This window comes from Rhipicephalus microplus, chromosome 2 (genome assembly GCF_043290135.1).
Source record: "Rhipicephalus microplus isolate Deutch F79 chromosome 2, USDA_Rmic, whole genome shotgun sequence".
Lineage (NCBI taxonomy): Eukaryota > Metazoa > Arthropoda > Arachnida > Ixodida > Ixodidae > Rhipicephalus > Rhipicephalus microplus.
Genome location: NC_134701.1, coordinates 77,118,141 through 77,131,256, shown reverse-complemented (window position 1 = coordinate 77,131,256; position 13,116 = coordinate 77,118,141). Strand labels below are relative to the sequence as shown.

The window sequence follows — 13,116 nt, the reverse complement described above, 5'->3', positions numbered from 1 at the left end:
CGGCCAATAATGATATTGTAACGTAGCCGCGACGATGAAAGAACGTGCACAACAGAATTGGGAGCAAGCCGCAACAATCGTTCATTTCACTGGGCTGACCTGCGCCCGAAAGAAACAAGAAAACCGCCGTACAGCTGGCGAACTACTACACCGGTGCCCACGCCTGCCCTCGGCTTATTCGCGGGGGGGCGTTTTCCAATAAAACGCGGCACGAAAATAAGTTCACGGATCACGCCTTCATGATGGAGCGCAGATACACACTAGCCACGTGCGTTACAAGCAAAGCGATAAGGATGGCAAGTGATTGCGGCATTACTCCCCTTTTAAATAAGCATCGGCCCGATGCTTAAAAGAGCAAACCGAGAACAGTGTCATAAGAACACACGAGAACAAAAAGGAAGATCAAAATTAGCAGTTGACATTGCAAACTGTAAGGTATATTACCGCGTGTAATAAGGTTTAAGGCGCACGACATGCACAAAATCTGGGTTAGCGTCGCGCCGTTGCGGTGTCATCGCGCCATCGGGGATAACTTCATAGTCCAGTTCACTAACATGACGTATGACCTTGTAAGGTCCAAAATAACGGCACAACAACTTTTCGCTGAGTCCTCGGTGGCGAATGGGGGTCCAAATCCACATGCGGTCACCGGGTTTGTATTCCGTATGGCAGCGGCGTAAGTTGTAGCGTCGAGCGTCGATGAACTGCTGTTCCTTAATCCTCAGGCGTGTAAGTTGTCGGGCTTCTTCGGCACGTTGAAGGTAGGTGGCGACGTTGTGGTTCTCTTTTGTGACATCTGGGAGCATGGCGTCCAACGTTGTCGCTGCCTCTCTGCCGTAGACGATGCTAAAAGGCGTCATGCGTGTGGTCTTTTGTTTCGCAGTGTTATAGGCAAATACGACGAATGGAGGGATGCTGTTCCAGGTTTTGTGTTTTGCATAGACATACATGGCAAGCATGTCAGCGATAGTTTTGTTCAGCCGTTCCACGAGGCTGTTTGTCTGCGGATGATACCTAGTAGTCTTCCGGTGGCTGGTTTGACTGCGGTGCAGGATAGCTTGCATTAGCTCTGCCGTGAACGCTGTTCCCCTTTCCGTGATGAGGACCTCGGGGGCACCGTGTCGCAACAGGATGCAGTTTACAAAAAACTTTGCGACCTCCTGTGCTGTTCCGTTCGGCAAGGCTTTTGCTTCGACATAACGGGTGAGGTAGTGAGTTGCTGCGAATATCAATTTATTGTCAGAAGTTTATGTCGGAAAGGGACCAAGAAGGTTCATTCCAATCTGTTGGAAAGGCTTTGCTGGGGGTGGTATGGGGTTCAGCAGCCCGGCTGGCCTAGTCGGTGGCCTCTTTCTTTGTTGGCATTCACGGCAAGTCTTTACGTACCGCGCGACGTCAGTGGGCAGTCGTGGCCAGTAGAACTTCTCTTGGATTTGGTGAAGAGTGCGCGCATATCCAAGGTGTCCAGCAGTCGGTTCGTCGTGGGAAGCCTTTAGAATTTCTCCTCGAAGGTTGCTGGGAACGACAATGAGATACGTAGTCTTATTGGGCGTAAAGTTCATCTTTACGATGATGCCGTTTTGAAAACAGAAGGATGAGAGTCCGCGCTTGAATGATGCAGGGGGTGATGAAGTTTTGCCTTCCAGGTATTCATGGAGACGCTTGAGGTCAGGGTCCACGCGTTACTGTTGCGCGAAAGTGCTGCTACTTATAGATCCAAGGAAGCTGTCATTGTCGTCGTCGTTCTTTGGGGCTTCATCGACAGGGGCCTTTGACAAGCAGTCTGCGTCTGAATGCTTCCTTCCAGACTTGTATGTTACGGTGACATCAAATTCCTGGAGACGAAGACTCCATGGAGCGAGGTGGCTGGAGGGATCTTTCAAATTTGCAAGCCAGCAGAGGGCGTGATGGTCACTCGCAACATTGAATGGTCGTCCGTAAATGTAAGGACGGAAGTTCGATGTCGCCCAAATGACTGCGAGACACTACTTCTCAGTAGTTTATTGTTACTCTCCGCCTTCGACAGCGAACGGCTAGCGTATGCGTTCACTTTCTCGAACCCGTTGCTTTTCTGGACAAAGACCGCGCCTATGCCCACGCTGCTTGCGTTAATATGAATTTCAGTTTGGGCATCTTCCTCGAAGTGTGAAAGGATGGGAGGGGGCTGTAAACGAGGCTGGAGGTCCTTAAAGGCTTTTTCTTGCGGCGCTTCCCATTGAAATGGTACATCATCCTTTGTTAGCTTCGTCAATGGTTCAGCTATGCGTGAAAAATTCCTCACAAACCTTCTGTAGTAAGCACACAAGCCAAGGAACCTTCGTACGCCTTTCTTGTCTGTCGGCCGCGGAAAATGCTCGATAGCGGACGTCTTCTGGGGGTCAGGTCGTACACCGTCCGGGCTGATGATATGGCCAAGAAATAACAGCTCATGATATGCAAAGCGGCACTTCTCAGACTTTAGGGTAAGTCCTGAAGACTTGATTGCATTGAGTACGGCCCTCAGTCTTCACATGTGTTCGTCAAAGGTTGCCGCAAAGACTACGACGTCGTCGAGATACACGAGGCAGGTTTGCCATTTCAGGCCTGCCAACACCGTGTCGATTACTCGTTGAAAAGTTGCCGGTGCAGAACAAAGCCCAAATAGCATGACCTTAAACTTGAATAACCCGTCCGGAGTGATGAAAGCCGTGTTTTCTCTGTCCCTTTCTGCGATTTCAATCTGCCAATATACTCTTTTGAGGTCCATAAACGAGAAGTACTTGGCATGACAGAGTCGGTCTAGGGTATCGTCTATCCTTGGGAGCGGGTAGACATCTTTCTTCGTTATGTTTTTTAGCCTGAAATAGTCGATGCAGAACAGGAGGCTTCAGTCTTTTTTCTTTACGAGAACGACTGGTGCTGCCCAAGGGCTTTTCGAAGGTTGAATGACGTCATCGCGAAGCATTTCGTCCACTTGTTTCCGAATTGCTTCGCGCTCTCGCGGCGACACACGGTACGAGCTTTGGCGGAGAGGTCGGGCGTGCTCGCTGGTTATAATCCGATGCTTGGCAATTGGTGTTTTTGGCACCTTGGACGAGGTTGCGAAACAGCGAGCGTAGCTTTCTAGGAGAATGCGGATCTGATTTTGCCTGTCGCTGGGAAGCTCAGGGTTTATGTCGAACACAGGCGGCTGGTTTTGCATTGACGACTCTTGGTGAGATTGGTCGAAGATGGCGAACGTGCCTGGAATGTCCCCTACTTCATCTAAGAAGCCAATCGTGCTGCCTTTGTTGAGGTGTCGGTGTTCCCTGCCGAAGTTGGTTACGAGCACGTCAGCTTGTCCATTCTTAAAGTAAGCGATGCCTCTGGCGACGCCAAGCTGTCGGTCTAAGAGGAACTGCCTGTTTCCCTCGATCACGCCTTCAACATCCTCGGTGTTGCCTGTAACCACTGGTATTAAGACGCTTGACCTTGGTGGGATGCTTACTTCATCTAGAACACGCAGGATGGCGCGGTGCCCTAGGGTGGTCTTCGACTGAATGGTTTGGCCCATGGAAAGTGTGATCTGTCTTGATTGAAGGTCGATGATTGCTCGAAGTTTGGTCAGAAAATTCATGCCCAACACTGCTGCAGGACTATGAAGGACTATGCCCAACACTGCTGCAGGAACACTGCTGCAGGACTATGAAGCACGCTGGGTAAGTACGTCCACTGACAGTCACTCGTGCTGTGCATCGTCCCCTTGGCAACACGAGATGGCCTCCGGCTGTGCGGATCACGGGACCATCCCATCTAGTCATTACCTTCTTTAGTTGCTCTGCGAAATCTCCGCTTATTACAGAAAAGTCGGCTCCTGTATCGATAATTGCTGTTACACTACTGCCGTCTATAAGAACGTCTAGGTCGGAGATTCTAGATCTCGAGTTGGACGTCAGTCTTGGTGTCCAATCACGGCTTCTGCGAGTGCTGCAAGTGCGGTTGGGGCGTGCCATCGAGCTTAGTGCGAAGTGTCGTCGTAGCAGCCGTGGTGTCTCCGTCAGGGCGCCGTCGTCGTGCGGTATGATTAGTGGAGGTTCTTCGTCTATTCGCCGGCAAGCAACCTCGCCTCCAAAGGCCGCTTTACTCAGTTTTCCCTACGAGGGCTCGGGGACCTTCCTCGCGCTGCCGCCGCGTAGCCACGGCCTGCCGATGTGTAGCGGCTGTATGGCGGTGATGGTGATCGTGATGGACGGGTGGGCGGATACTCGGGACGGCGCAAGTAGTCTTCAACTTTATGTGGTCGCTGTCCGGGTCACGGTCGGTGCGTTGAGGGCAAAACCACGAAGTCCCATGCGTTTGTAAGGGCAGTATCTGAGGATGAGGCCTGGCTCACCGCAGTGAAAGCATAGTGGGCGGTGTTGGTCGGGGGTTCTCCAGAAGTCTGCTTTTCACGGCGCTTCCAAAAAAAACAGATGAGTGGACGGGTGACGGCGATCGCTGGGGTGGTTCGTAATGCTCACGGTGCATGTTGGCGGTACCCGTTGGGCTGCGTACTGCGGCAGCGTAACTCATTCCCTGGTTTTCTTGACATGGAGTCGCCGTCCGAGAAACACCCGAAGCAATGCGAACTTCGTCGCCTATGACATCCGTGAGTGACGCTTCTGGAGGCTGCGAGGGCGATGGTATAAGTAGCCGCAGCTCCTCGCGGACGACTTCGCGTAGTATTTCACGCAAATTGCTGGTACTTGCAAACGTTGCTAGAGGGTCCATGGAAGCTATGTGCACTGTACGGTTGTTCTGGCGGTTTCGGGAATCTAAGGTCTTCTCAATGGTGGATGCCTCTTGCGTGAACTCGGCAACGGTTTTGTGCGGGTTGCGAACTAGGCCAGCGAAAAGGGACTATTTTACTCCTCGCATTAGAAGCGCAACCTGCTTTTCCTCTGCCATGTTCGGATCTACACGGCGGGTGAGGAGCTTCATTTCCTCGACGTATATAGGCACAGTTTCGTTAGGCTTTTGAATCCTCGATTGTAGCAGAATTTCAGCCCTACCTTTGCGCAGCATGTTGGCAAACGTCCTCAAGAAATCAGTCTTGAACACCTCCCAAGTTGTCAAAGAGGCCTCATGGTTTTCAAACCACGTTCTAGCGGGGCCGTCGAGTGCGAAGAAAACGTGACTCACCTTCATCTCGTCATTCCATTTGTTTTGTGAAGCCACCCGAGTGAATTGGTCGAGCCAATCTTCTGCGTATTCTTTGCAAGCGAGCCGTTGAAGGTTGGAGGCAATCGAGGCTGTTGCAAGATGACAGGGGTGGGCGCACCTGGTAGGCTCATGTTTGACGTCGAGTCTTTATTTTTCTGTCGAGTGTACTCCTGTGGTGTTCCGGGTTCCGGTGGCAACCCTTGTAGGCGGCGGCTACTGCGAGTCGCGTCGCTGCTTTTGGGGGCCTCGTCCTTCCGTGCAGCTGTTGGCTCATAACTGGAGCATACCCAGCACCTCCACAAGTTGTCACGTAGCCGCGACGATGAAGGAACGTGCACGAGAGGATCGGGAGTGAGCCGCAACAATCTTTGATTTCACTGGGCTGACGTGCGCCCGAAAGAAACAAGTGAACCGCCGTACAACTGGCGAACTACTACACCGGTGCCCACGGCTGCCCTCGGCTTATTCGCGAGGGGCGTTTTCCGATAAAACGCGGCACGAAGATAAGTTCACAGATCACGCCTTCATGATGGAGCGCAGATACACACTAGCCACGTGCGTCACAAGCAAAGCGATAAGGATGGCAAATGATTGCGGCAATATGCCCACTTTACAATACCGAAGAGCTGTTGCCCGGCTGAAATTTCTACACTCACTTTATTTCCGTTTATTTGACATTTGTCCAGAAACTTATATAGGAAATCAAATCTCAAGACAAACTCGACATACTCACCGCTACACTCTTGAACCTTACTTCGCACGTACTAATCTTTTCATGAACTCGTTCTTTCCTCGGACGATCAATGATTGGAACGCGTTATCTTTTGAAGCACTGTGTGATAATGAAAATCCTGACTTTAATAACTATGTATCTTTCCATTTTAACCGCACAGCTCAAGATCTCGGACTGTCTCACGTTGTATTTGATTTGCATTCTCCGGTTGCAATTTGCGATTTCTTGCTGCCATTTAACTTTGTTCAAATGTTATCCTGTGTTCTACTGCCCTAAAAAGTTGTTATTGCTTGAACTTTCTTTTTATTTATGCTACATTGTGAATCACTTTTTATTATGCCCCCCTGCTTGATCTTTCGACCGCAGTATTCTGTAAAAAATGAGATGTATTCCATACTTTGAGTTACTCATCAAGACAATATCACCAGTGAATCGCAGGTTACTAAGATACTGTTCATTACCTTTTAGCTCTAACTTTTTCCAATATAGGGTTCTGAGAACCTCTCGTAAATACGCCGTGAATAGCATTGAATAGATCGTGTTTTCCTGCCTTACTTCTTTCTTTATTGGGATTCTGTCGCTTTTCTTCCAAAGAATTGTAGTGGCTGTACATGCACTCTTGACTTTTCCCAGTATGTTTATGTAGGGTTAGTTGACGCTTTATTCCATAGTGCCTTTCCTGTTGATGGCTCGGCTCAGTCAAATGCCTTCCCATAATTCATGAAACTTTTGTGTAGAGGTTGGTTGTATTCCTCGCATTTCTCGATGATTTCATTGAGAGTATAAATATTGTCTATGGTGCAGTAACCTGTACGGAATTCTTCTTGATCTTATGGTTGATTGAACTCACATGTCGCTTTAGTTTTACTAGCGAATATTTTTGTAAATCGTTTGTAGAGAAATACGTGGTCTAGTGGCTAAGGTACTCGGCTGCTGACCAGCAGGTCGCGGGATCAAATCCCGGTTGTGGCGGCTGCATTTCTGATGGAGGCGGAAATGTTGTAGGCCCGTGTACTCAGATTTGGGTGCACGTTAAAGAACCCCCGGTGGTCAAAATTTCCGGAGCCCTTCACTACGGCATCTCTCATAATCATATGGTGGTTTTGGGACGTTAAACCCCACAAATGAATGAATGAATGTTTGTAGGAAAAACAGTAAGCTGATCGGCCTGTTTTTTGAGATCCTTCTCCTCTCATTTCTTATAAATTAAAATGATCTTGGAGTTTTTTCCAAGACTCTGATACGCTTCTCTTCAAGAGACACTTCGTCTATAAGGCGGCCAGTTTTCTAAGAACATTTGTCTGCCATGTTTCAGCAGATTGATCGTTGCATTATCTTCGTCAGCTGTTTTCTCTCTTTGCATTTGTTATAGGGTTCCCTTAATTCCCCCTGAGATTACTGGAAGGATGTCTAATTTCTCTGGGCTGTCAGTACTTCTTACAATCTCATCCTGGTGATTCCAGTTTTGGTACGGCTTTCTGTAGAACACTTCCGCCACCTCAACTATCCTATCCGTATTGGCTATGGTGTTACCTTTCTTGTCCCTTACGCATACACCGAATATTTGCGTATGCCTTAGTTTGCCTTTACAGCTTCTACGCTTCTACTGCTTTTACAGCGAAAGCTGTTATGAGATCAAAACTCGGGCCGCGCGTGGCGCCGTAGTTGTGCGCCGGTGCCACCGCCACTGTCCGTAAACAAATCGCACGATAGTAGAAAAAAAATTGGCCCAAATGTACAAGTTACACTGTAAATGTCGTCGAAAGACGATAGTCTTGCGTCTGGAGAGAGTGAACAAAATATTTATTTGTTGTTATGCGCAAGAAAACTGGTGAATTGTATTCTGCAGGCGCTGCATTAGAGTGCCTCAAGCGGGTGGTGGAGGGGAACGAGCGCATCAAAGCACGTTAGACACAAGTGCCATGTGGCAGTTATCTTCAAAAACGAAGGTATGCAGCCCACAGAGAAAGATGCGCGCCAGTCTCGGAGGTAAGAGGGTGTACAACGCAAAGCGACGGGTAGGTGCCACCACCGTGACGTTGTAGCAAAGTGTTGGAAACACTTTTTTGAGCATCGCGTTGCGTCACGTTGCACTGAGCATTGCGTTGCAAGTACGAACGCCTAAACCTTGAGCAATATTGGCGGGCGCTGCGAATGAGGTTGGCCGTTTGGTGCCGTTTGAGGTATTGTTAGGGCGGACAGACAGACAGACAGACAGACAGACAGACAGACCAAAGTTTTTCCGTCGAAGCTCCCCAAGAAAGACTATCATCTTTAAATAACAGTACGAACGACACAGTGGGGCTCAAACCCGGGTCTGCTTTGTGCCAGCCCAGTATTCTAGCCATTAGCCACGCCAGCACTTGGGACTTGTTGGGAAACTTGCCTTATGCAGGCTTGACGCCGGGAAAGCAATAGCATTATTAAGACTTTAGAGCGTTTTGAAACAGTGAAAGAACCAGTCCTCGCACAATGCGAATAGCGTAACGAGTGGGTTGTCGAGGCTCCAACCTATTACGAAAACTTGCTCTTGTTCACCTTTTAACTAAGGCGCATACCCATTTCCACCACAGTTCCTCGTCATCGTCAGCCACTGCGTGAACAATTGGCACAAAATTCCTTGCAAGTGTTTTGCGGATACCACGCTTCTCAGAAAAAAAATCACATCGAATACCAGCCTTTTACTTAAAAATTATCATCAATGCCGTAGTGAGTATCAAGCATTTTGCATGCAGCAGTTACCCAATGAGTGTTCAGAAAATGCTCTGAAAGGCTGCTTTTCTAGATTTTCTTGTGACTTTGCTGCGCCTGCCAAACAGGCCTGGCGTTTTAACAGCAATATTGATTGTCTCGATTTCATATCTTCGGCTTTTAACCACCTTAGAAGAACAAATGATTCCTTAAGATAACATGCACTATGTTAAACAGAGAGCGCAAGAGATAGAAAGCAGGGGTTGCTTTTTTGCTTTATAAAGCAGCAGAAGAATTTTCGCTCAGGGACATAACAACATCGAAGATGGTGATCGTAGAAAAAAAGCGTTACTTACAGACAACTGTATCGCAGACATGAATCACCAGGAAAAAAATTACAAGGAGCCATGTCATTGTAGCGAGGTCTTGTCTCAGCTCTGTCATTTACATAAGAACACCAATGCCACAAGTAATTGCATTTGGGAAATTCCATGAATATCGCGAGAGCAATAGTTTATTTGTACAGCTCTTCGAAATAAAAATAAATGTTTGCAACACTCAACATCACAGCCAGGATAACTGAAGGCCATCTGCTTTGTCTCGATTTTCTGCGCTTTATATTTCGGTATTTACAATTTACTTCAGGCAAATGAATGTTTTTTAATCAAATATTGCAGGACGCAGCAGTTATTTTTTATTGACCGTGCGAGTCGTTTCACTTTGTTGTACTGTCCTACAAACTTTAAAAGAAGACTAAACTTCAGTATGATGTCGACACTTTATGGATGAGGTACTTTGTCGAGTTATTGCACCGAAGGTTACTTTGGGTTCGATTTGTGCCTTCGTAATTTCTTATTACGGCGGGATAATTTGTAATGCTGTATATTTCAAGAACACACCCTTGCTTTTATTGGTGTGACCGCTAATCACGAAGTGAAAGACAAGCGCTAGCATCAGCAAACTTAACATGAAGCAACAAAGAATGAACAATTATATTGCTTCCAGAAGGAACGCAGTCCTTATAACAAAAACACTACATGCGGGAATTCGGGACGGATAACGGTGGCCATACTCGATGGCGCAACCTGGCTACTTTAACGCTCTAAAAATTGGGGCATTCTGTTCAGGAGTGGCTTAAAGCACGAGTGCTGTGCGTCTAAATCATATCTTCAGTGTGCGCACGAAAATAGTACCTGGTATAAATAACAACATGTGTTTTTGTGTTCAAAAAATTATGGTTTGAGGCGTCCAAGATTAGTTTCCCGCACGATGTCAGGGTATCTAGTTAGTCTGTCATGGTTTCTAGGTAGCCACGTGCACTAACACAATATTTCGTTACACAAAGTGCACATCAACAAGCTGAGTAGTTCATCTGTCCTGCGTGAATTGTCTACCCAACCACTAATTTCTCCCATTGCCCAGACAAAGACGACTCATCACACCTTACAAGATTCCGCAGAATCTCCAATTGTAATAAATCTCAGAGACTAAGTGAACCATAATTCAATGACTGGACACACTTTTGAAAAAAAAATTGTATACAGGAAGCAATGGCTTATCTTTTCTGTTTTGAGCGTATTTTATCTTCGCGGACATGTTGTTTGTCATCAGGATTTGAGCTATAACCTTTAACTTTACTAACCAGAGAAGTCTTTCTATGGTGTTAAATACGCAAAAGAAAGCCACCTTTGGTGTCAAAGGTTTCGTAGTAGCCAATGTATATGAAGGCGAAAACATGGGAGCGTTATGCAAAATGAAGAGAAACTTGAATTTTTTCAGTGTTAGAATAGCACTTTCGTCTACGTGATGTCTGACCCACGTGGATATAATGAGCTCAAGCTAATGGTTAGGCAACATAAATTGTTTTTATCAATTTTATAGCTACTAACGTATGGTCAGTGTGCTCTTTACATAGAAGGAGCCTGCATATCCATCAGGCTACTGCTAAAACATTCGGCTGAGTTAACGTGCCTCACCAATCAATGTATATGAAGGATGCAGAGGGTTGGTGACTGCTGTAATATTTTTATTGAGGCAACTTTTATGAAATAACTCAAAGGTATGTCAACTTCTGACGCACATACGTGTCTTGAATATCCCTATGTTTCATGTAAACATATGTTTACAGCTGCGTAACCATGTTGACTGCAATATAAGGGTATTACCAACACTAGCAGTACATGCAGTAGAGCTCTCGTTTAAAGTAGTTGGCGGACACTTCAGCACAACTTGCAGAACTACGAAAAAAATACCTGAACGATGAATAGTTGCGCCCATCATGTTTATTCTCCTTATTTCATGTTTCTTTTTTTTGTTTCAAGTAGCCGTTCAATGTGTGTTTGAACTAATGTATCGCTTTTGTGCTTGGAATGTTGATAGCACTGGATGATGCTACGCCGACTGACATCACTGCAAGGCGCCGAAGTATACACTATTGATGTTAACCTGATGTCACGCATGTATTATAAGAGCATGTAACGTGTGACACTATGAATGTGTAGTGCGTCACAATGGCTAGTACGAGTTTCCCTCACTCGTCTTTCTTAGTTTTTTAGTTTTTTAACACAGTGTTCGTGTCCTAGCCATAAATTGATGTGGGGACAACGCAACGTTTTCGAAACGATTCAAAAGCCAGACTTCAGCCCATAAACGATATAGGAGTGCACAGCGCGCCAGCGTCCAGCAGGCCCCGTGCAGCTTGACAGCGTGCGAATATCCAGCGCCACAATGGTCCAATGATCAGGTATAGCGCTGGGAGAATACCACTGCGTTTTCGATAGGAGTACAGTATTCGCGTAAGCAAAGGGCAATCTGGAAAGCCAATATACACTTTCACTTTCCCGCTATAATTGTTTCAATTCACCAAGGGTAGCCAATAGCAGGAAGTCGTGATATATAGTTCTATATATCCCTCTCACTTACACAGTGTCATGGATTACAGGGTGCGTCCTAACCAGCTAACGGTTACTTTTATCCTGCACTCATTGTACCTCACTCTACATATTGCCATGAATAGCAGACACTGTAAAATCAGAGGCCGCGTACTGCCCACTGTTTCGGACACGTATCTCCGTTGAATATGTTACCAGCTCCACCCGGACGAGCAACGAATTTACAGTGTGCAGATATTTACAGACATTTACAGTGTGCACAGACATTTACAGTGTGCAGATACACAAACATGTGAATCTGATCAAGGCACAAAAAACAATTCTCACTTTTAATTTCTATTTTTAAAAGTTTATCAGAGCCACTGTGGTCATCAGCACACTTCTGAAGTGAAAATTTGCGCTTTTGTAAAACACCAAACAAATATTTGCCTTACTGAAAAGTACAGACCTATCTGTAAATATTGGAAAAGTAAATTTTTTACCACTTACAACCACTGGTTCGAAAACAAGTCAGATAACGATAGGCGCGATCGCTTCGGACAGAGCGCTCGTAGTTGCTTAGTGCACTCTTGGAAAGAACAGGTTTCTTTTATATAATAGAAATGCCGCCATATAGGTGAATAAATTATGATGACATGCGCTGTGTGAAAGTTTTCAATAAGTGAAGTGACCTTTACGATAACTTACTTAGTTTTACTAATGGCGTGTTATTAGCTGACCTAATGAAATTCGTATTCTCGTTAGCTGATTAGTTACCTTATATATATATATATATATATATATATATATATATATATATATATATATATATATATATATATATATATATATTGATGAGCGAGACAGAGAACAAGAGACAACACCCGATCCTGGGCCAGCTGTTCTTATTCTGCACTTTGTCTTCCTCTGCTTCTCCCAGCTAGCTCCTCGCACCCAGAGCCCCGATTCCGCTGCTTAGTCATTAGTGCTCATGACACTCGGCCATGACTGCGAGTGCGCGGAGCTGCCGACAGTGCTTTAGGTGGGCGCGGTTGGCTGCATCATGGTGGTTGGACTCTTCCACGCTTGAACTTCGTGTGAAAATATTTTGGAGCGAAATCTAGTGGCTGACATTGATTGTGTCGCCATGGTCGTTCGAAATGTCGGTTAAGACGCCGAGGTTTGCTGAGGTTCGGAGTAAACTTTGCCCGATAGCGACTCTGGGTTACGACTTTGTGTTGCTGCGGTCTATAACACCAGCCATGTTGCAACGCTTCCAGTGCGTTTTCCGACGGGCGGAATAAGTTCTGTCGGTGTGTTTGATCTCGTCCTAGGTTCGACGTGTTCTGAAGACTTGGTAAAAACAATTCTGGCGTGTGGCATTGACTTCCTCGCCTGGGTCAGACCCGTCTAAGCTGTGACTTGGCACGCTGACGCTGTATTTGGTGCCTTGGTCGGCCACAGTATCGTCGTTGACGTTGGACATTGGCATTCACTCGCACCTTGGTCGATGAAGACTCGGGGGTATGAAACTGGTTGTACCTCGGTGGTCTTCCTTTACGACGCTGTAACATGGTGTAGAGATTTGGTGGGTGACAGTGGGTGTGTTGGAGCAGTCGTTGCATGCCGAGTAGACCTTTATGTCGTCTGGGTAGGGTGGTG

At 46.6% G+C, this 13,116-nt stretch overlaps 1 protein-coding gene across 12 annotated transcripts in view; it reads right to left on the bottom strand.

The window, feature by feature from the left end:
• The window catches only part of LOC119170841 (uncharacterized), a 234,434-nt gene extending 222,349 nt beyond the window's left edge, over nt 1–12,085 (bottom strand). For 8 of the 12 annotated variants that reach the window (XR_012893706.1, XR_012893705.1, XM_075886575.1 and 5 more), the window contains exons 1-2: nt 11,924–12,032; nt 8,941–9,021 (exon numbers count right to left, since the gene is read on the bottom strand). Coding sequence is in view for 8 of the 12 variants with exons in the window: in XM_075886575.1 (XP_075742690.1) it covers nt 8,941–8,998 (58 nt within the window). In the remaining 4 variants the exon portion in view is untranslated. Of the gene's footprint in view, nt 1–8,940; nt 9,022–11,923 lie in introns of all 12 variants that reach the window. The other 4 variants (XM_037422111.2, XM_075886572.1, XM_075886579.1 and 1 more) reach the window with 4 other exon arrangements.
• Between the last annotated feature and the right edge of the window lie 1,031 nt (nt 12,086–13,116).